This window comes from Lepisma saccharinum, chromosome 9 (assembly GCF_977018435.1).
Source record: "Lepisma saccharinum chromosome 9, izLepSacc3.1, whole genome shotgun sequence".
Lineage (NCBI taxonomy): Eukaryota > Metazoa > Arthropoda > Insecta > Zygentoma > Lepismatidae > Lepisma > Lepisma saccharinum.
The window spans coordinates 31,740,856-31,766,382 of NC_139237.1; the positions used below are offsets into that span (position 1 = coordinate 31,740,856).

A 25,527-nucleotide genomic window follows, 5' to 3' on the forward strand; every position below is an offset into this window, starting at 1 on the left:
TAATATAATTGTTACTGTTAAAGAAAGATATAATTGAATAAAGTTGTCAAATTGTTATAAATTGAAGTACGTGTACGAAAATTTGACCTTGCCATATCAACCAACAAGTGTGGGCATACATTACATGTGTAGTTAGTGGTGAAGGCATAAATATAGATAATCGTAAGAAAATATTGCATAGCATTTATTTTGCAGGTGAATTATATAAGAATACGAAGCTTGGCTTAGCCCACTTCTTACAAGCAATAATTTCAGGGTTCCCACGCAAACTCCAAATCCATTTTCCCTGAGATTTCCCTGAGTTTTCCAGAATCCTCATATTTTTTCCAGAGTATTGAATGCACATTAAATGACTAGTATAATTTTACAATGGCCTACTCCATTTTCCCTCATAGCTATACCATCCTCACCTTCTTTATTACTGTTGTTTTCTGATGCAAATAACAAAACTAGTTCAATAATAAAATAAAATTACACTTCTTTGCATGTAATTAAGAACAAAGATGACCAGTTTTCTAGAACTTCAAAAAACTCTGGAACAATTTCTAACATATCTGATATAGAACATTGAAATATTTTCACACTTTTCATACATGTTTATAAATGGATACAATATCAATTAATCTGTAATGCATACAATAATAGTTAACACAAACAAATTATTGGAATTTTTAAAACATATAAAAATGAAGTGGCAATTATTAGTACCGATTTAAAAAGGAATTAATAAGTTACTGAGACTGAAATATAAAACAAGAAATGTACTTAATGTCTGATACAGCAAATTAAGAAACTTTACTTCTCAGAAGCTTCAAGTTTTTTAAAATTGTTTTGCAATAGCCTTTGCTTCTTCTTGCATCTTTTGTTGTTTGGCTTATAAAGCACGGATCTCCTTGCTTTACGTTTCATTTCTTTCCTTTTGTCTTCTTTGTGATCACATTTCTTTCTCATCTTCTGCAATGCTTCTTCGTATCTAATACGTGCACCTTTAACACTCTGGATCATATCTTTGCTTACTTCTACATTTGACACTCCTCCTACAACTTTCACTGCATCATAAACTTGTCGAATAGCCACAACAGACTCTTCTTTCAAGTTTTCTATTAAAACCTGCTTATTTACAGAAAACCCACTTTCCACATATGCATTGCCATGTGATACGCATGTAAAAATTCACATGTCATGTCATGACTATAACCAGGGCTCGAAAAATCCCGGTCGCCAGGTCGTCGTGGCGACTAAAATTTTCAGCCTGGCGACTGTGATCATTTGCTATTATGTACAAAATTTTGAAGAATCTTCATTCTTTATTTCTGTGGGCAAGGTTCAGCCTGAGGCTGTTCTACCACCTAACCCATGTCATGGAGTATGGCCAATATTTAAGCACATGTTGCGTGTGTCTGTTGACAAAATTTCGACTTGCTAGTGTTGCCATTTACGGAGGATATGTCCCAAAAATGTTACCACTCAACCCATAAAATAGCCAGTCAAAAATCAATCAAATGCTGCACATGATCAATATTTTTTTTGCAAATGACAGATTGACGTGGCATCAGACATCCAATTATGACCCTTTGATAATTTCTTACAAATTTTTCTCACTCAAAAATGCATTTCTGGAAAAGTTTTAACACTGCCTTTCGCCAGTTATTTATTTATCTAATTTTCTGTGTGGCGTAAACTGATAATTTTTTAGCATTGAAAAATATCTCAAATGGATGAGGCTTTATAATGCAAGAAAATCAGTGTAAATATCTCTTACGGTTTTCAAGATATACATTTTCAAAGTTTGGGTTGTGCAACTTTTGAAACACCTTAGTATGCACAATTGCAAGTAGGTTGTTTCCTGGCGCCTGATATTCAGAGCTGGCACCTAGCTCTGAAGAAGATTTTTCGAGCACTGACTATAACAATAGATGAACATGATCAAAAACTTAAAATATGGACAAGTATTTATGAACAATACATAATTCATAAGCAAATACTTAAAATTCTGTTCTAAATGCAGTAAATACACAATCAACAATATTGTACACAAAAGATGGCAGAAAATATATATTTCCCTAAACAGGACACTCCATTTTTTTACTATTTTGTAAAAAAAAAAGAAGGAAGCAAAAACTTAAAACTACTCCCTAATAAGGGAAGTCAGATGAACACTGGATATCTTTATTATGCATTTTCCACATCTTGAAATATATTTTACGTCATGTAAAACATCGAAATCGGCTAATTAAATTTTAAAAAGTGCAAAATTATGGGGGTATACACTTGGTCACCAGCCCTGGAATCACATTTAAAAACAAGAAAAAGACAAACAAATAGATACAAGTTCCTTGCTGAAAGAGAAATGCTACAACAGCTTGGATTATCCACAGACAGGAGCATATTATAATCCCTTAGTTTTGTTTCATTGGGAACCATTAATCAATTACAAGATTTTCCCTGAGATTTCCCTGAGATTTGTATTTTTTTCAAATTCCCTGAGATTTCCAGGTTTTCCAGGTGTGTGGGAACCCTGTAATTTGTATCTTGCTTACACACTGCTTAGTGCTTGCCATGTATATTTATTGGGTCCAGTTTTGCATCAAGTGAAATTGAGGTGCTGTGAACAACATGGCAAATACCTTCCGCCATTTCCAACTTAGCAATTTTGTAAGGGTTCTGTGAATATTAACATTATTTTGATTTCGGCCTCTAAGATTTGTATTTCTGGTAGCTTACTATTTTGTATTACCAAAGCAGACCGTTACAAGGCAGAATTCATACCAAAGAGACACACGACATGCGACACGTGACATGAGAGTTTCACACTGTAGTGACAAGATGTACACGACACGCGGTAAGCGACACTTGTTTCTTTGCTCAGTTTGCATGATGGTATCGATATAATTGCATTAATCGGTTTATTAGTCACTCCAAAAAAAAAAAAAAAAAAAAAAGTAACAAGACACATTCTTACATGCAAATTACGTTGTTAAATTTGTGCAAGGTATTCAGGGACATCGGAACTTATTTCGGAAAGGGGGGGGGAAGTTCTTAAATCCACCAACCAATTTTTACAATCTATTTTCTTACACATATATATATATATATATATATATATATATAAGTGTGTTTGTGCGGGCGTGCGTGTGTGTATACACACACATACATACATACATGCATACATAGGCGACCAGAGATGAACTCCCTACCATGACTAAAACATATACAACTTTCATAAAATCTCCAAATCTTTGCTAAGAGCTGAAGCTGTAAAAGGGGCATTCAGCACACATAAGGACAACACATAACCCCATAGATGATTATAATGGCTGTGGGACCACATGCCAGATTCTTGTTGGGAAATGTAAGCCGTAATTTTTCCTTGTAGGGTGGTTAGATAACCTTTGAACTTCCCTTTGGGCACCCTACACATATATCCTTGTAATTAAATGGTCCCTAGTTCAACAGCAGGTGAAAGAACTTACCAGTGAGAAGTACTGTAATATTCCAATTTATACTGTAGCATTACTCCCGATTATCGTATTAAAATAAATAAATAAATTTTAGGAGACATCTGGTACAAAGAAAAGTATTACGTAAAATATGTCTTGATGTTTTATGCTGCTGAATGATGTTGATATCTCGATATATCAAGGGTTCGGGGCTGATGATAAGAATGGAGCTAGCTCTCAAAAGCCTATTTATTTAGCCTGGTCGACAAGGGGAAATTATATTTTTATTCAATTTTTGTCGGACTTTTATTTCCTGAGTTAATGGCAATATTAAGAATGAATTATGATTAGATTAAGTAGATAATGCTACAACAACAATAACAGACTCATGCATGGCACAGGGTTTGAACCTGAAACCTCCCCTCCCCATGATTTCAAAATGTCAGATGCAAGCGCAAGGGAAGTCAAATTCTTGCTTGCAGGCATTAAAAGCATGTTCCTTACAAGCAGTTTGCTATGTGTACAGGCATTTAAATGTTCAAATTGTAACGAACCTGAGAGTTTAAGGTTTTATATTTGTAATACGTTAAGATTTTTAAAATGTTTCTTACCTCAAATAATGTGCAAGTTGTCACAGACAACTATAGTTAGATTTATACAGTTGTGTATGGAACTGGCATAGATGTTTATAAATACGTCATAATCTGTTCGTGTTGACGTCACTTTCTCATGTCATCAGAGGAAGTGAACCCACCTGAATGTTTCTCACCTAACGACAGACTGAGTTTGTAAAACATGTGAAGGGGAGAAATCAACAAGAACATGGTAACAGTTAATGGAATGCCGGAATAATGTAATTGGTAACTGTTTTCGTTTCATTCTGGCTATACTCGAAATAATAATTAAGTACAGAAACTTTTGTGTATTTGTTTGTCTTGTCTAACGTTAATTCTATATGCAAGTGTCTTTAGTGATTGTCATGTGATTTAATATGATATAGAATTGTTCCTCTTCAGGCAGAAACGTAAGCAAATCTGTGCCTTGCTTGTAAGTACACATACGATAGGAAATATAAGTGCTTATAAAACTACGTTTAACTTTGAATACTGTGTTGTGTTTCTTTTCTGCCCAGCAAGCCCTGATGATTTGCAAAGATTCTCATGTTACCGACTAAAGGAGTAGCGGAGTAACTTTCTGACGACTGGTGTCCAACTGGAGTACGTTGCATAGTTATTTTGGCATACCAACGCGGGGCACGAGTGCATAGTTATTTTGGTACAATCATGGGGGCTTGAGTGCAAAGTTATTTTAGCAATTAAAACGTGATACCCGATTTAGTGCATACTGAAAGTGTTCGTCCATAGAATTCACGAAGGTGATATTGAAAGTCCTTGGAATTCACGAAGGTAAAAGTGTGATAGTGAAGTGAAGGTATTAACTGGTAAGAGCCATAGACGGTGTTGTAGAATGGAGAAAGACGCGACAGGAATGAATCTGCGAAGCAGAGAAGAACGACAATGGATGCAGAAACCAAGTTTGGATGCTGTGATGATCTTACCAATGACAGGGAATTCTTCCAGTGTTGCCAATGTTTGCAGAGGTTTCATAGTAGTTGTGATGGGCAGGAAGTAACGTTGGCATCAAATAAAGAGATGCGATGCACATCATGCTTGTCAGCACCAGAAACAGAACCAGAACCGAGCGTTCCTACCAAACCCTCATCAGATCACTGGCTACTTGATTGGTTGATGAAAGATAAAGCAGAGCGAAACCAGAAAGAAAAGGAGGATGAAGACCGTAGACACAAGGATGAGGAGCGTAGACAGAAGGAAAGGATAGAGGAGAAGAAACAGCGTAAGAAAGAGATGGCTCAGATAGAGAAAGTTCAAAAGAAGGAGATGATGGAGTTTAAACTCATAGTTGAGTCTATAGAAGAAAAGAGAAGGAAAGAGAAAGAGGAAGAAGAAGAAAAGAGAAGGAAAGAGAAAGAGGAGGAAGAGGAAAGGAGAAAGAAGGAAAAAGAAGAGGAAGAAGAAAAGAGAAGAAAAGAGAAAGAGGAGGAAGAGAGAAAGAGAAAAGAAGACTTAGATATTTTCCGTGCATTGATTGAAAACCAGGAAGAAAGGAGGATACAGGAAGATATAAAATTAAGGTCAGAGTTACAGGCTCTATTCTCTCAACATAAACTTGAACAGGTAGAGAGCATCAGAGGAGAGATAGAAAAGCTTAGTATTAAAGTCACTGAAAAGGTGGACGAAAGGGTAAAGGAAATTGTGGAAGAGCAGCTAGAGTTCTTAACTGTTCGGCAAGGACAGATAGAGAAGGAACAGGATCAATTGAAGAAGAATATGGAAACCTGCCTTGAAATTGTCCAGTCTGGAAGAGAATCTGAATGTGACCCTCCAGAGAGAGTTCAAGAATTAAAGAGTTCTGTAGAGTCATTTAATGTAGCGCTAAAAACCTTTGGTGAACGAACAGAACTCATAGAAAATATAGTGCAAGAACAGAAAGTTGAAATAAAGGCAGCTGGAGAAAAGGTTAATTTTCTCCATGAGAAGGCTAAAAAGATGGAAGTATCTCTTCGCCAAGAAATTCAGGAACAGACCGTTACAATTATAAGTAGGGTCAGTGAACTGCAGGAAAAGATCCATAATTTACAGATTCGACCAGTAACCTCTTCCGATATACTGCCTGATCCAATCCGAGGACTGAATCCAGAAGCTACTGCCTATGAACCTCCTGTTGTACTTCCAAACCCATTCTTCCCCGGAAATACCACAACTTCTGATAGATGCAAGAGGCCTAGAGAAAAGGATAGTAATGAAGGTTTTTTCTCCTCGACGCAGAACAGAGTTTAAGATGCCCAGAATGGCTGATATCGCTAACATTCCAAAGTTTAAAGGCGATATCGAAACTCAATCTGCCGAACGATATCTGCATGAATTAAATGTCAGTTTCGACTTAATGCAAGTGCCTGAGCACTATAGATTGGAATTATTACCTCGGGTTTTCACTGGCAAGGCTAAGCATTGGTTAGCTGGTAATATGGACAACTTTGTGAATTATGCTGATTTCTGTGCACGCTTTAAGGATGAATTTGCATCAGAAAAGGGGAAACAAAGACAACTAGCGGCTGTGAGGAACCGAAGGTATTCTCGCCTGGCCCACGACAACTTAGAAAGTTTTGCCTGGAGTGTCTACGCAGCGTATAGAAACCTGGCTGACAATTTTAATGAGAGTGAAGTTCCTAATTTGATCATTGGACAGTTGCCGTATCGCATTCGGAATCTTTGTCTGGTGCATGCTCCATGAAGTGTGGATGAATTGACACACTTCTTAAAGGACTTCGATATTTATGATGACCCTGATGCCTGGAAGAATAAAGAAGACACTAAGAATAAAGAGGCTGCAGGCAATAAAAGTTTTAAGATCCGGAATATCCAGACTGATTCAGAGAGTCGAGGAGGAAATTTCTCACGCCCTCGAAGATTCAACAGAGGATTAGGCAGGAGAGGTTTCAACCAAGATCAAAACCAAAGACAGGGCAATTTCTACAGGCCTCGTCCAGAACAAGAGCAGAATTCTCCAGACAGATGGCGTTACGAAGAACGACGTAACCGTAGTCCGCTCAGACGGTACTCTCCACCACGTAGAGGTGACAATTGTGGTTCCTTCTCACCAAGACATGACGTTGCCTCAGAGCGGGAAGAAGCAGTGAAGACTACTAGAGAGTTTCTGCACAACCAGCGATCCCAATCATGTCAAACAAACGTCGACCTATTCTAAGGGCCTCCTCTTCGTTTAGGCAAGTGAACTCGACGGGACGTAAAATACAAGGATTATATGTAAATTCTTTTTACTGACCGAAAATGTATCTTCAGGCAGTCAAGTGAAAAAAAAAATTCCGTATGTGAACCTGGTGTATTTTCCAGAAGACTCAAGAAGAGAGTGTTAGATGGTAGACAAATAGAACTGGAAATCGGTGGTCTGAATTTTAGCACCAAAGGATTCATTTAAGAAGGTTTTGATTCTGACTTCCTCTGGCGAATGCTTTTTCCTGCACCAGGCAGAAATAAGTATTAAGAAAAATGCAGCTGATGCGTTGTTTGTTACCACTCCTGATCAAATGAAGTAGGATTTTCCAGATATATATTTAGTGCGGTACATCCGAAAGGTCCAAGATGAGGATAGAATCGGGATGTATAAATCCATAGACCTCTTAGAGAAGGTCCATATAGTAAATATTTGGATTGATTCCTATAAGCAGGAGTTATTATATTGCTGGTGTGGAATTTAAAGGCATTATTCTAGAAGCACAGAAGCAAGAAGAGTGTTGAGTTTGAAGTGCTATAGGAAAGTACTGATTCAGTTCACCACTTATCGAACCCTATACCGTTTTCTACAAAGTCTTTCTGGAGAAGAAACTAGACATATGGAAGCCTGCTGTTCTATTAAACCATCATGGAATAAATCATTGCCTGAATTCACTGTTTATTGGCTGATTAACTATCCTTGATTGTATTCTGTTTTGGATACTACAAACTACGTTCCTTCTGAGTTGTTGTCGAATGAAGAGAAGCATTGGTTGGAGAAGTTGACTTAGTGTCAAGATAATTTCTGTATTTAAAGTTTCATTGTTTACTCAAAAAAATTTTCAGAACTTGTAAATTACAATTTCTTCAAAAATTTTCCCCGGACGAGGGGCAATTGTAACGAACCTGAGAGTTTAAGGTTTTATATTTGTAATACGTTAAGATTTTAAAAATGTTTCTTACCTCAAATAATGTGCAAGTTGTCACAGACAACTATAGTTAGATTTATACAGTTGTGTATGGAACTGGCATAGATGTTTATAAATACGTCATAATCTGTTCGTGTTGACGTCACTTTCTCATGTCATCAGAGGAAGTGAACCCACCTGAATGTTTCTCACCTAACGACAGACTGAGTTTGTAAAACATGTGAAGGGGAGAAATCAACAAGAACATGGTAACAGTTAATGGAATGCCGGAATAATGTAATTGGTAACTATTTTCGTTTCATTCTGGCTATACTCGAAATAATAATTAAGTACAGAAACTTTCGTGTATTTGTTTGTCTTGTCTAACGTTAATTCTATATGCAAGTGTCTTTAGTGATTGTCATGTGATTTAATATGATATAGAATTGTTCCTCTTCAGGCAGAAACGTAAGCAAATCTGTGCCTTGCTTGTAAGTACACATACGATAGGAAATATAAGTGCTTATAAAACTACGTTTAACTTTGAATACTGTGTTGTGTTTCTTTTCTGCCCAGCAAGCCCTGATGATTTGCAAAGATTCTCATGTTCCCGACTAAAGGAGTAGCGGAGTAACTTTCTCACGACTGGTGTCCAACTGGAGTACGTTGCAAAATCATTTATAAAAAAGAATGCATTTTCAAAGCTCGAAATTCATGAGAGCTATACTGTTTGAATTAAAGGAACTTTCTTATCGACACTACTTAAAATCAAGAAATGTGAAACGGAAATACTGTTATGTAATTTTTGGGAATCATAAACGCAAGAACTAAAATTAAAAAATTGTCTGGTTTCAATTTTGCATTGATATTCCATGTAGAAGAGGGGATAATGTAACTTGCAGGTTTTGTATATGCTTCCCTGAGTGGCAGGTTGTAAGATTCCATATGGGTACAATTGTTCTAAATTGCTGCCGATGGCTTTCGGCTGATTAAAGATGCCAGACTGTTCAGTTATATTTTACTTTTATGTTGCACCTTTAACAATTAATAGACAAGGACATTTCTCTCCAGTTTCATTGCCGGTTTTTCAACAGTGAAGACTCCAGTAGTAAATAACCTGGTAGTTTAAAGAACTTTCATTCGCAAAAGAGAAATTTGCATGTGATATTTAGGAATATAGGTTATTTAAAATTGGGATCTCCTCGCTGTTGCGGTAAATCTCATTTTATAATTAAGTGACGTTAGAAAAACTTTTCAAAACTGGCATGGATTTTCAAGAATGTCACAGATATTGTCAATTGTTTAGAGCTGGGTATATATAGTTCCGAAGTGGTGAAATTGTCCCCTCTCCATAGGAATCGAACCCTATCCCTTTAATGTCGATGGTAAACAGCCAGTTTTTGTAATATTAAATTGTTCTTGGAACTGTCACTAAATTATTCCAAATAAACAGTTAAAGGATGATACAATCCATTGAAAATAGTCTTAATTCTCTTTAAAAACTATGTTTCTTTTTTCAAAATTTCTAATAGTCACATGGTTCTTGGAAAGGCTGGTAAAGCAAATCTTAACTCCTTCCAGGGCCAGCCCTAGGTGGGAGCATACAATATACAAAAAAAACCTACAACCAAAATATTTCAGAAATCTGAAAAAAATCAATGATTTTTGTTCCTTAGTCTGAAGTACAGGTGTTCTATAAAATCACAATTTCGTGCTACTAACTAAGAGCAATAAGCAGAACATGTTGAAGGTTAAAACCAAGAATTATGTGACCTTATAAATTGGTGTTTCATTTCATGGTTCGATGTTCATTATATTTAATTACAAAACTCTGTGTGTTCAATATCTAACTATTGGTAGAATGTAAAAAAAAAAAAGTAAAGTGCTCCCCTGTGCTTAGCACCATGCCATGAAGGCGTATAGGGGGTGTGGGGTAACACCCCACACTTTCTTGATCGGGTCGTGAGTGGGGGTGATGTGATCAGCATCACGCCCCTGACCGCCTTTAGCCCTCAGGGTTTCCCCAAGGTACCCATGTCATTCGACGCTGGGTGGGCGCCGGAGCCGCTTCCAGCGTTAGAAAAGTTCCTGGATTTGAACCGGCCGGGGATCGAACCCGGGACCTTGAGCATGGTAGTCAGACGCGTTACCGACTGAGCCAATGTGGCAAATTTTAATCATATGCAATAACATTCTCTATCATAATTCCTTTTGGTCTACTTTTCATTGAATTTTGATGCTGTGGCGAATTTATATTGTTTCATAATAAAATAACATTTCCACTTCCTGACTTCACTCTATAATTAAACGAATATTGCATATGAACTATAATTATAATAAAATATGTTAAAAACTTACGTTTTGCGAGTATCTATACTGCTTCTGCTACGTTTCGGGACGCCACTGCTCCCTTCTTCAGGCTGTTCACTTTTAGGTTATGCTCGATTCATAACCTCGTTGACCTTTTATTAGGTATAGGATATGGGATTGGTTAAGTGTGTGTGGTTAAACAGTACATACTTAACACCCATAACAGGTGTGCGTCAATTTTACCATGCTGTTTTCCTGATTAAAACTGCCCCTTGTGACGTTAAAACTTTAAAACTAAATAGCCACGGCCCGCGTGTGCTGCAATTGCAATACTTCAAGTTTTCCTCGTAGAGCGTGAGGTCGGGCGCCTCCCCTCTCCTTCCCCTCCAGTCTTTCCCCCCTCTCCTCCTCCTTTCCAGTTCACGCAAAGTCAAGTGAGAATTCCTCTTCCATTTGAGCTTGGCGTGCTACTTCCGGGGTTACGTTAAAACCTATTTTTACGTATTCCTTCCCATCCCACTTTTTGAACATTTTCCCCCACATCTCGTCGATATTCCCATCGTCTCTGTTTAATTTATTCTCTCTTCCCGTACAAATATATGACCCTTCATATACATTCCTTCTTAAAGGTTTTTCATCTTCCCTAAGCACTTTTTGTTTGGTGATAATGTGGCCTTCGTCAAGGATATGTTCGGAGAGCCCCGTTTTGGGAACCCCCTCTCTTATATCTTTGTCATGCTCTCCCCACCGTATATTCATGCTTCTTCCTGTTTGACCCACATATTCCTTCCCGCATTGGCAAACTATTCCGTACACCCCCTTCATCCCTCCCTCATTTATTTCTTCCTCTTGTCCATCTTTCTTATACCCGGTGAAATGCTTTTCCAAAGTTTTTGGATTTGGAGCTCGCATCCCACACCTTACACCATACCCTCTTACAAGTCTTTCAATTTTTTCTGATATTCCGGGAAAGTATGGAATGCCTACATATTTATATTCCCCCTCTTCGTCCCTAACTTCATCTTCTTTTCCTTTATGGTCTTTCTTCCTTTTATTCCTTTCTAATTCTTTCCCGTATGTGACTTTAGCTTTACCTAAATTCCCCTTTAACTCTTCTTCTCTGTACCCGTTCCTCTTTCCTATTTTCATTACCCATTCTAAAGAAAATTTACACAGGGGTTCACCATAAGGCATTATCGGGAGATCTATACATCAACAAAGAATCGGCCCACGCCAACAGAACAAAGAATAACTTCTTCTTGCGAGCTCACAGATTATGTAACAACCAAGCAGATTTGCGTAAAGAGATAGAATGGGTAATGAAAATAGGAAAGAGGAACGGGTACAGAGAAGAAGAGTTAAAGGGGAATTTAGGTAAAGCTAAAGTCACATACGGGAAAGAATTAGAAAGGAATAAAAGGAAGAAAGACCATAAAGGAAAAGAAGAAGAAGTTAGGGACGAAGAGGGGGAATATAAATATGTAGGCATTCCATACTTTCCCGGAATATCAGAAAAAATTGAAAGACTTGTAAGAGGGTATGGTGTAAGGTGTGGGATGAGAGCTCCAAATCCAAAAACTTTGGAAAAGCATTTCACCGGGTATAAGAAAGATGGACAAGAGGAAGAAATAAATGAGGGAGGGATGAAGGGGGTGTACGGAATAGTTTGCCAATGCGGGAAGGAATATGTGGGTCAAACAGGAAGAAGCATGAATATACGGTGGGGAGAGCATGACAAAGATATAAGAGAGGGGGTTCCCAAAACCGGGCTCTCCGAACATATCCTTGACGAAGGCCACATTATCACCAAACGGAAAGTGCTTAGGGAAGAAGAAAAACCTTTAAGAAGGAATGTATATGAAGGGTCATATATTTGTAAGGGAAGAGAGAATAAATTAAACAGAGACGATGGGAATATCGACGAGATGTGGGGGAAAATGTTCAAAAAGTGGGATGGGAAGGAATACGTAAAAATAGGTTTTAACGTAACCCCGGAAGTAGCATGCCAAGCTCAAATGGAAGAGGAATTCTCACTTGACTTTGCGTGAACTGGAAAGGAGGGGGAGAGGGGGGAAAGACTGGAGGGGAAGGAGAGGGGAGGCGCCCGACCTCACGCTCTACGAGGAAAACTTGAAGTATTGCAATTGCAGCACACGCGGGCCGTGGCTATTTAGTTTTAAAGTTTTAACGTCACAAGGGGCAGTTTTAATCAGGAAAACAGCATGGTAAAATTGACGCACACCTGTTATGGGTGTTAAGTATGTACTGTTTAACCACACACACTTAACCAATCCCATATCCTATACCTAATAAAAGGTCGACGAGGTTATGAATTGAGCATAACCTAAAAGTGAACAGCCTGAAGAAGGGAGCAGTGGCGTCCCGAAACGTAGCAGAAGCAGTATAGATACTCGCAAAACGTAAGTTTTTAACATATTTTATTATAATTATAATTGTGAGTAATTTGCACAACTTTCATCATGAATATGAACTATAGTTGATTGAAATACACGATTTTAATTTAGAACTTGTTTACAATATTATTTAAGTAATTTTGGATAATTTTAAGTATGTCGAAACAATCCATGAATTTATGAAAAAATCAAATTAGTTGCTTTATTGGAACCACCAAGCCAGGCCATATAAACCTGCAATAAACTGGGCACAAGCAATTATTTTTATCTGGCATGGGACACTCTGAAGCGCTGGACCTCTGGCGAGTGCCCGAAATGCACCATCACCCAATCCTTCCTCCAGCCAGTGCGATGTGTTGCAGAGCATCATGCGATCACATATTTACATTCCGTTTTAAAAGTCTTACGTTCACACAGAGGTGAATACTGTAGAACTTGTTACAGAAGTTTGCGCTATTGCTAGCATATGATGATGATATTCATGAATGAAGGAATCATGTGTGTGCTTCCCTGGAAATCAAACACCTTGTTGTTAAGTTTTTAGTTTTGGCGTTTTTACTACAATCGTTTCCTTTCATGTAAATGATCAAGGAAAATTTTATTCTACTGCTTAGTGCTTAGTGCTTACCTCAAAAAAAACTTCGACCCTTCCCTTGCAATGACCTTTTCGTAATCAAAATTTGACTGGTAATAATGACACGACGTGGTAGTCGACAGACGCACTGTTTCGATGCACCGGGGTGATTCACCAGAGATAACTGACCGTAACTGGCCAACCCAATGCAAACTTCAACTGAAAAGTTCCAGACAAAGTGTGCGAAACGCATCTGCTTTTACTTAACCTTCATATTCTCCCGCCAAAGAGGTTGCAGGCACGAGGCATGCAGAGAGAGGGAGGCCAGGAAATCGTCAAAGGACATTTGGTTCCTTCATGGCACCTGTTTCGCAGAAATGTGTCAGGTATTATATATTTAGGAACTGCAGGCAGTTATCTGAGTGCACCAACCTCTGTTCGAAAGGTTGCATTGATTACTGAGGGTTTGCTTCCAAGTGACACATGTCTCATGTCGCATGTCGTGTGTCTCTTCGGTGTGAATTCTACATTAAGTGCACTTCATGCTTAGAAAGACTAATTGACACTGGACTTACAGTTATGAACCAATGTGAAATGTGCGATCATTAGGAACAAACCTGGGACCCCTGTTGATTACTAGGAACAGTGAATCATTCTATCAATTTCTAGTATAATTCCTGCATTTCATGTCACTTGCCATCCAACAAACATAGCATTTAACTTACCTTGTTCAGTGTATTCAAGGCTTCCTGAGCAGCTATAAGAGCAGGTTCCGCTTTGGCTAAGTCAGCTTCACAGTCTTGCTGTTTCTTACTTACTTCAGCTGCAATAATGGCTACTTTCCTCTCTTCCTCATCAGCTGTAAATATTCAAAAGATTAGGAATAAAATTAAAATATTTCCACATGTAACTAGGGCTCAAACCAATGTTGATGTATTGGTACTGGAGTTTTGGTTTTAGACAAGGTCTGCAAACATGCTGCATGGCATTTTTTGCGTAATCTAATTACCCTGAAAATTACACAAAATTAGAAATTTTTATTTAATTCTCACCATTATTGTGAACAACAGTATTTTACTGCTTAATGCCAGTTATTTTATATATTACAAAGTAATTCTTTAAATATTTTAAAGTAAAACACTAGTACACTGAGCAATATTCTCAGCATCTATTGATGGTTACAATCTTCAAGCATCGGTATAATTGAGAATCAGTATGAATAATGGCAGTTATCAATATTTGTTCCAAGTGGTATCAGCTTAGTCCTACATATAAGATTTGCATCAAATTTTATTAAAACAGAAATCACTGCACAAACCCCACGAGATATTATTAAGAAGTACACATTTTACATTTTTTTTTATTAATCTTCACAGTATATTTCTTCCAACTAGCATTTTGTTAACCCCTTTAATGTCTATAATATTTATGAAATTTCAGATTCAAGTATGCAAGTGGTGCATTTTGGTCTCGTGTGATATTTTCTAATAAGGGTTACCATCTTGAAAGTAATGATCCTGCATGTCAGTTTAGGCCTTTGTTAAAATATTCAATGATTGTTTATCATTAATTTCTCAAATCATTTTGAATTATCTATAAATTCACATTCTTTTATTTGGTATTTTTATCCCATAACATGTTGGGTGAGTTCCATTTTTCTTTATTTCCCTTTATGTTGGCAATGTGCTTAGTATATCTATCTCATCCTTTAAGAAACCTAAAATAGTCAAATGTAAATATATTAATACTGTTAAAAGGATACACAGAATTGAATATTGAAGAATCATTCAATATTATATTAACAAAAAGTAACTTAAACAAGCACGTAGTACCATTACATCCTGGATGGCAATATTAATTAGAAAATATGGGAGGTAAAAATGCACAATCTCCTCCATACTTTAACCTGAAACTTATACAATAATATATTTGTATAATACAATATATTTCGTACGATCAATAAATAACCAGATTAATGCCGTGAAAAAGCGAAATAGTGTGACAGAGCGATGGAAGTTACGGGATGTGTAAGCCAGGTTGGTGTACGCCACATTTCTGCAAGACTAGTTCCAGACCGCATTGCTAGGTGGCAGCACTGGCAGGGAAGAGAGGTTGTGTATGTGCAATGTGCCTCCAAGGTGCCAGTCATTCATTGAGGTGAGTCATGGCGTTCACAGTGTCATGAACGCTGCTCTGTACTCTGACATCTTGCGGAACGAGGTGAGACCTGCAATCAGGCGCAAGCGGCGTGGCTTCTTGTCACAAAGTGTCATCCTACTGCAAGACAATGCACGTCCGCACATTGCTGGACACAGTATGGACATGATTGCACAAATGGGTTGGGAATGCTGAGCTTCCTTTGTGGCACCTGGCTGGTATTGTGAACGCCATGACTCGCCTCACTGAATGACTGGCACCTTGGAGGCACATTGCACATGCACAACCTCCCTTCCTTGCCAGTGCTGCCACCTAGCGATGCAGTCTGGAACTCATCTCACAGACATGTGGCGTACCGTAGCCTAGCCTACATATCTGGTAAGTTTAATAGCTGTGGCACTTTATTTCACTTTTTCACAGCATTAATCCGGTTATTTATTGACCGTACCAAATACAAATATATATATATATATATAAATTTATTTTCAAGCTTCATTGTTTAATATGAAATTCATAAAACAGAATAGATGTTTAAACCTATAAACTTAATACATAAACAAAAATAGAAAACTCAACAAGAAAAAGAAGAAAGAAAGTAAAGAAAAGGAAAATAGAAAGGAAAAACTAAAACCAATCATTCCTGTTGTCTTGCCGTGGAAGATTATTTGAAACAGTGGAAATATTGTTAAAAAAACGAATGTGTGAAAAATAATTACTTATATTATATAGTCTAAAGTACATTGGCGCAAGGCATGGTCTACGTTTTAATTGTGAGATTACTTTTCTGAAGAAAGATTTTCTTCTTCTTCTAGGATGAGCTAATTTGGTAATCTAAATATTTTTGTTCTATGTTATTTTGAAGTCTGTACAGAAATGGCAGGGCCAGATATATTCCGTTTTCATCATTTATACAATTAACTTATTTTTAAATAATGGGGAAACATGTTCTCTTCTTCTGGCATTCAGTATAGATCTTACACAACTGGTTTGAAGTTTTTGTAGCTTGTAATTGTGGGTGCTGTTGATATAATGGATCTGTAATCAATTTTTGGCATTACGAGTGTGTTAACTAGGAGAGCTTTTTCTTCTTTACTTAAAAATGCATTTCAGCAGAAGTGATTTTAGTTTGACTACAGATTTTTTAACTGTTTGTATAATATGAGAAGCCCAGCGTAAATTCTTATCCTAGAATATGCCAAGGTTTTATGCTACTGATAGTTTCTTAAGCTTATAACAATCTTAACACACATAAAACTGGGGGAAAGGATAATGAATGTAAATGATAATATTTTATTTTTAGGTTTCACTATTATAAATATTTACAACTTGTTTAAAGTTGCTTGTGTTTTTCCCCCTATTGCACACTATTTTGGAGGGCTTAGAAAAGATTTGGTAACTTCATTTTTACATTCAAATCAATCTCAGATTCTCAAAGGAGTGTAGTGAAAACTTAATTGACAAACCCAATCCTTACTGTGACATAATAGCATTGCAAATAGGCATTTCCTCAAGGTGCATGCAGAACAAAATTAGTTTTAAACCGTCATAGCATCCAAAGATAATTAAAAAAATGGAAAATTGGGGGAAAAGCCACTTCTGTTTTGATTTCAAATACAGTGAACTCTTTTTAATAAAAACTTGAATAATTCGAATTACGAGGTAATTTGAAGTGAAGTTTATTCCCTTGAAATCATCTTTAATGATACATGTTTTTGTTAATTCCTAAAATACTGGATAGGAACTGCTGTGACAACTTTGTATTTATGACCATGCCAGTCATGCTTGTATTGATTCATGAGCTGAAGGAAGATGTGCCATGGCAAATTTTATCACTGGTATGGTCAAATGATATAATAATGTATGGGAGAGCCCTCTATAAAACTTTCTTTTTTTACAGATTTTACCCTGGTCACAGTTATTGCCTTTATCTTTTTGCTAGAACCAAAACTTTGCAAATGGACATCCTCTTGTTCAATGAAAATGTGACCAGGCAATAAGCTAGTTACATTTCCAATCCTAAATTACCAATAGTGTCTCTAGGGGTCATGAAAAACCTCATTTTCAATGATCTTTCTTGTGTGTTGTTGCTCTAATTACCAGCACATACATGAAATTATAGCCTGATCTATACTGAAAAAAAAAATGAAATATCAATCTCTGATTGATTGATTTGTTTTATTTTACTTCACTCTTCTGACACTTTTAGCTAATTTAGAAGATGAGGATAGCGATATGATGAAAGGATATATGTACAAACATATATGGACAGGGCACAAGTCCTACAGATTATACTGATTGTGAGTCCAGATGTCAGAGCCTTGTTACTTTGCTACAGGGTGTACTACATGGAAAACGGGTTGAAATTAAGGTGCCTTCTGATAAAGTCACCACTTATAGCCTGAAGTAATTTAAGAGCCAAACAATTTGGAAATATTTATTATTTTATGTACAGTCGGAGAAAGAATTACCTGGGCCACGGGACCTAGAATTTCGTAACGTCTTAAAGCTTGTTGTTTATGCAACCCAAATAACAAATTATTCGCTTAAGTTTGTCTGGTGGATCTGAGTTCTCGGGAAGGATTGAGCATTGATAGCATGAGTCACATGACTCATGCCCCAGCAACAACAAACAACAGCTGGGTGCTACGTGGCCTCAAGAAGAACATTTTAGCAACTGTTTTCTTAACAAGATCTGCCACACGCTAATTGTTTCTCTATCTGGTATTGAATTCGGAAGCCTTTGATTGCATGTCGAAGACGTTACCACTACGCCATCGGAGAGGTAATGGAACGCCTTGAGAAAGACACGAGTGAAACCATATTTAGCGTAAATTTTAAAAATAAGACAATATTTTGTGGTCACAGTTTCGAACCGTGGGAGAGGCATAGATTTTTTTGTCCCATCGTCCATTTCACGAGTTTACTCACAGACACATTTAACACGAGTGGTAGAAGAAAAGCGAAGTAAAATAACTGAAACAGAAATAAAAGAAAAAAGCGAAACAAATTTTATCCACAATATTCTGCAGTCACTTCAGTCGTATTCACGGAATGCTACCTTTAAAGAGAGGCGTGGTCTCTAACTTGTCTTTTCCCCTTCCTTTGTGCTCTCGATTCCCTCTGTCACGATTGGTCTAAAACTAATCAATGTGACGTTAATTAAACAATCGAAACAACGAAACAATGCACAATCAACTGATCAACATTCCAGTTTTTTTCGAATCGGAAAACAATTGAGATGCTGTAAAATGAAGCAAGATGCAGTAATAAACTGGGAATTTGGTACGGTATAGAATTAAATCGGTGAAGATGTTCAATCTGGTTGGATTTTTGTTATTTAGTGTTGCTATTCTTTCACTTTTTGCAAATAGCGACGATGAAGATGAGTAATGAGTGATGATATGATGACATTGACTAACGGACACTCACCAAGAACACCCATGGCAAAGCCGAGATTCGAACCAGGGACCCATGCTGTCGTAGCGCGCTGTGCTAACCACTCCGCCACGGAGGTTGGTTAGGAGTGGACATTATACCATATTTTGTGTGCGTAATTGGGATCAATCAATGGAATGACTAGACATATTATATTATTAATATATTCATATCATAATATCACGTCATATTATTCGACACGAAGTAACATCAGAGACATTTCATCTTCCATTATTGCCTTTCAACTATTTCTTCGACTTCAGGTTAATAACATCAATAAGATAAATTATGAAACAAATGATAATGAATGTGGGATATTGACAGTTATTTCGAATTACCTGACACAAGCAACATTAAGCAGACTCGGTGGGCAAGCTCATTAAGTGGTCAACCTTCGATCTCGTCACCAAAGTACCCGGATTTGAGTACCGTCCTTGTCACAGGTGTTTGAGTATTTCGTCATTAATTTCATGTAATGGTCACTCGTCCGCGACTAGGAAGAAAAGTGATGTTACGTAACAAAACTAATAAAAATAAACATGATCGAAGAGTACTTATTTAATCTCTCACGAAATCTCCTATAAAACCGGGATATATGAAATATATGTATCTTCACATACTTTTTTCGATTTCTATATTTAACTAGCCGAGACCGAGAATGGGAGACCAATTTTCAATTCGAGAAACCGAGAGACGGAGACACTGTAAAGTCTTGTTTCTTTCTTGACATCTGCCTAATTGAGTGCCAGTGGCGTACGCAAGGGGGGGTTACGGGGTTTAAACCCCCCTTGAGCTTTTGAAATATTATGAAAAATGCTGTGGAAAAAATAAAAATGACCAATTTATCACTGTCAAGGACCTGCGGCAGTACTACTACTACTAATAATAATAATATAATAATAATTTGAATTATTATTCCCATGCGGCACGGAGAAAAGCACAGCATTCCAAACACGCGTCTTTAAGAGTGAATGCCTTGAAAATAAACACGATTTTCTTGAAAATAATATATAAGGGCAACTATGATTTTAAAGAGCAAAAAAGTTGTTTTGTATCTCGGCTGCAACAATGTTCAATGATCATGTATTTTTGTGTGTGAACAATGAGCATTAACTAAAGAAAGTTCTTGGTTCGTTGAACTTGGCTAATGTATAGACAATGGCTAGGCCGACAAGAATAACTCAGTCACCAGTCCGCCTTCCCGCGGCACGTTTGAATTTCTGAATTCGAACGACAATAAGCTTAACTATTGTAAAATGTTATGTTGGTAACAACAGTGAGACAATCCAAATTTGAATTATCGGGGATATTTATGCGGCGACAAAGCCGGAAAAATTCCAACCAATTCCGGGAATTGAATCCGGATCTCCCGCATGGTTGTCAGATGCCCTACTGACCAGACCCCCCGCAGATTCTTGGATGACTTCCGTACTTTGATTATTTCAATTTATTTTAATATATTTTCTTGGTTTTATGGATTTTTTTCACACTTAAAATGTCTCATCTCGTTGAGTAGACAATTATTTCGTAAGAAAGAAAAAATGCTCTAGAATTTGTTAAAAATCGAATTACTAGAAATTAATTTCGTTTTATTGCTTTCATAAATACTATATTTATGTAGATCTCTACTACTTAATAGTAGTAGTGGTATTAGTAGTATTATTAGTAGTAATTCAATTAATTAATTATAAGTATTATTATTTAATTATGAGAATTATTATTTAATTAAAGTATCATAAAACAATGGTAATGTGAATTTCGAACAAGTTTTATATATAACACCCCCTTGATGAAATCCTGCGTACGCTACTGTGTTGTTCTGTTCGTTATTGGCTTTGTATTGGCAATTGTCATTATTCTTCCCCTGTAGGTAAACCATAACGACGATTTATGATGAAATAAAGCAGATAAAACGGCAAGAACAAGAAAGTCATGCCTGCCCGGGACTTCAACCCAGAACCTTACGTAACGAGATTTGAAATTCTGGAGAAGACATCTGTGTTTCACTTGACTTTCTCTTTCCTCAACTTCTGTTATTTTATCATGCACGTATAATTAAAATGGATCTTAGAAAATACGTTGCAATCCATAATTGTGTTGGCTATAAATGTGAACTCCAACATGGAATAAATTATTCCCTTTTGTATGTGGTTGAACATTAAATTTTCTTACACTGTGACAATTTCTTTTTTATTTTTTCTGCACAGATAAGCTAATCTGGACTCAACCTTCAGTTTAAAATGGCATACGAACTACTACGTGCATCCACCGTGTATCGAACCCGGGATCCCTTGATTATAAGGTGACGACGTTATCATTACGCCATCGAGGAGGCCCCGTGAGAAAATATTATTCACTCGATCTATACAATAATTTATTTAAACATTTACATTTTCGTTTTCTTCTTTTTTTTTGTTAACTACTCTTCTACGACTTTTTTTTTGTCTTTGAATTTCTTCTTGTTTCAGGAAAAAATAATACATGCAGGCTGTATACCCCCCCCCCCCCCGTGCAAATAGATAGAAAGCTCACTCTCGAGAACTAATTTATAAATAACGTAACCATTAGGAAACAATTTGAATGTTAACTGATATAACTGCAAATGAAACAATACTTACAGACGCTAACGACATATCTATTCTTGTATAATCTCACAGGCAACAGGTATCTGGTGAGTCATTCACTCTTGCTAACTACGAGCGAAGGTCACGGAACCAAAGGGTGGCAAACAGGCGTCTGCTCTACGAAACTAGGGTGAGCAGGCGAGGCCCGTGTTCCTGTTATCAATGACGTACGAAATAAGGAGGAACACAGCTTTCATATCAAACTAGACCTGTGTTTCGGTTCCGCCATTGCATGTAAAACGCTTTCTCGTCGTGGCCTTGAAGGCCTACGTTAAGCCTTCTCTGAAAGAAAGATATCTTACCATTGAGGAGAGGAAAAGTGTGTGTGTATATCGAGGTCCTTCAACTTTCGTATTCTTCTTCATTTCAGAACGCGTGCTGTATCGTCGATTTAATCCAATCTAGCCGTTCTAGGTTTTAGGTTCTGTTTCTGTTCGGTAATTTCACATTGTCTTCCTGCTTATGTTATTCGCGACGAAGCTTCTTATTTCAATAATCTGGACAATAACGGGATTGTATTGGTTGGTTGATATGGTGTCTAAGTCCACTTTATGCACAGTAAGACTAATCGCGAATGCACCTACAGTTTGCCTACCTGCTGCTAGATATTTGCGTGCTAAGATGTAGGAAGTGATACATTTTCAGTGTGTGGAATTAAGATTTATTTCTGATACGAAGAATCTGAGAATGGAGTAGTGAGAAAAGTATCACCTCACATGTTTGAATTTTAGCGCCCCCCTCCACACACACACACACACACACACACAGGATATCGGCCGTGGTTTTTATAATGAAATATAACATGGATGAATTGCGTCAAGAAAAACTGGAGCCTATTCACATCCCTACGGAACTTGGAAGAATGTCCACGTAGAAATTAGAAAGTTCTGTTCCGATAAAATCGGGACGTATAGTAAATGAAAAAGCAAAGTGCTACCTTGTGCTTTGAACCAAGCCATGAAGGCGTGTAGGGGGTGCGGAGTTAGAGTCCCACACTTTCTTGTTACGGCCGAAGGTGGTAATAATGTGATCAGCACCACGCCCCTGGCCGCCTTAACCTCCCCCCCCCCAAGCTTCCTACAGGTACCCATTTTATACGACGCTGGGTGGGCGCTGGAGCCACTTGAACAGGTGGACAAAATTCCAATTCTCCCCAGTCGGGGATCGAACTCAGATCTCTCGCATGGTAATCAAACTCCCTAACGACCGAGCTACTGCGGCACATATAGTATAGTAGCCTTATAAAATTAAGGCAAGAATTATTTTAGCGTTTCGTTCGACGGTTTTAGGGGAATGATTTTCGGACATAGGCTATAACTCTTGTCGGTTCTGCGACCTGGCTTGAGAAAAGGCGATTTTATGACGAACAACATTCCACCTGACAAGTCACGTGACTTTTCTACATTTCCTGTGTCTGTTGGCTATTGCATGAAAGACGAGTTGCTCCTTGAGACAGACTGAATCACCCGATCACCTAAAGGTGCAATGTGTGTTGCCTACCTTTCCGGCATTATTTACTGCCATTAAAGTCTTATGGGGAAGAACTTTTTTCCACCACTGTACAAGGTATGTGTTTTCCCCATTTTTCACATATTCAAGACTTTATTTTCAGAGAGCAATAACTAGTGCATAATTGTTTGTATGAGCAGTACCATTTGTAACAACAAAGTCCCAGTAATAACCTAGGGGGAACTTTATTTTTACTGGGAAAAAAGCTTTTAACATTTTGATATGATTCACATTTTTATGTGACGTCACCAGTAGAAGATATGTCACTAATGTATTTATTTTTGTAAAAGAAAGCGTAATTTCTTTGTTATTATATGTAATATTGCACCCTGTTTGTAATAAAGGGTTTTCCAATAAGGGCGGGTCGATGTTGGCAGCCTGTGGCGGCCATGTTGTTTTGGTGGCGTCTGTCTAATCTGTTGTTTTCTTTTCAGGCACTGATGCCAAATCACCATGGCAAGTTACACGATTGAGCAGCGCGTTTAAATGATAAAACTTAATTATCATAATGAGTGTTCGTTAGTGCAAACGTTGCACGTGTTGCGCCCATTTTACGGCAGACGCGGTGGCCCTTCAAAGTCGACTCTCCAAAGTTTGGTGGCCAAATTCGAGACGACCGGTTCGGTAAACAATCAGCCAACACCCGTACGTCAAAGGAATGCCAGATCGGCTGAGAACATCGCCGCGGCCTGTGAAAGTCTGCAGGAGAACCCGAGGCAGTCAATTCCTCGCCGTGCACAAGAACTCGGCCTTTCGCAGACTTCAACTTGGTGAATTTTGCATCGGGACTTGGGCCTACACCCGTACAAGATCCAACTGACCCAGGAGCGCAAAGTTAATGACCATAGACAACGCCGTTTGTTCGCTGACTGGGCTTCGGAGCGTTTGGAAGAGGACCCCAATTTTGGCCGAAAAATCATCTTTAGCGACGAGGTGCATTTTTGGATGAATGGCTGTGTTAATAAGCAAAATTGCCGTATATGGGACGACTCCAACCCACACGAGGTTCACCAGGTGGCATTGCATCCACAAAAAGTTACTGTTTGGTGCGGTTTTTGGTTCGGCGGCATCATTGGTCCGTACTTTTTTGAAAACGACGTTGGTGAGGCCATCACCGTCAACGGCGAGCGCTACAGAACGAAGATAACCGATTTCTTTTGGCCCAAATTGAACGATATGGACGTAGACGACATTTGGTTCCAGCAGGACGGCGCTACGTGCCACAAAGCGGACGCCACGATGGACATTCTGCATGAACGATTTGAAGGTATGGTTATCTCTCGCAGAGGTGACGTGAATTGGCCACCAAGATCGTGCGATTTGACCCCGCTAGACTTTTTCTTGTGGGGTTTCCTGAAGTCGCAGGTCTATGCCAATAAGCCGCAATCGACCGATGCCCTTAAAGTCAACATCACCCAGACCATCGCTCAAATTCAGCCGGATCTATGCGGCAGTGTCATTGAAAATTGGACCACTCGGATAAGTGCCACCATGAGAAGCCGCGGCGGACATTTGAACGATGTTATATTCTATACATAATGGCATACATGGGCCTTTCAAATAAAAAAAGAATTTCGTTCATACCTCACACACAGCTTGTTTTATTCCATTTCAACATCGACCCGCCCTTATTGGAAAACCCTTTATATATCTTTTGTTTAATGTTTATTGCATTTTATGCTCTGTTATGAGTAGTTTAATGTATCTTCATGTTTGCAAGAGTGCACTATACGAATTTGTATTTCTAAAGATGTATAGATGTCAGTTTTGTTGATAGTATCCTTTTGTAGATAGTGAATGATTCATCTGTACTTCAATCTGTGTTCTCGAAAAGAGTATAAAAGCGAGGATACCGCGTAAGAAATCATCACACTTTTTCGCCACGGATCGACGAAGCTTTTAAAATTAAAAAGAACTCCTCGGTGTTGTGCATACATCTTGGTATGGTAGTTTGGGGTGCAAGCTAGGCCTATGTGATCATAGGTACGCCAATAGCCATGCATTGATGATATGCACAATACTGCAACCATTCTACGTCAAATAATAAAGTTAGCCTAAGGATTAATTTGGAAATAAAAGGCTAAAGAGCAAATATTGGCTCAGTTATCATTACATATCTCTTGGTGTGGTAGTTTGGGGCGCAAGCTAGGTCTATGTGATCATAGGCTTGCCGATAGCCATGCATTGAGTTTATGCATTTTAATTGAGTCAATTCATCGACAAAGCGAAATCCTCGCCTTCGTCTCAAGTATATTTGCATTATAATTGCAATAAATAAAGAATAAAACCTTTCAGTTTATACATACTGCAGTAATGTGGTTTTATTTCTCTGTGCTATGAATAT

The 25,527-nt window shown here is 37.9% G+C and overlaps 1 protein-coding gene across 2 annotated transcripts in view; it reads right to left on the reverse strand.

Moving 5' to 3' along the window:
* Positions 1–25,527, reverse strand: part of Dhc93AB (Dynein heavy chain at 93AB) — a 584,738-nt gene that overhangs the window by 147,701 nt on the left and 411,510 nt on the right. For both annotated transcript variants that reach the window (XM_083127975.1, XM_083127974.1), the window contains one exon: positions 14,184–14,317. In XM_083127975.1, the coding sequence (XP_082984101.1) occupies positions 14,184–14,317 (134 nt within the window). The remainder of the gene's footprint in view (positions 1–14,183; positions 14,318–25,527) is intronic.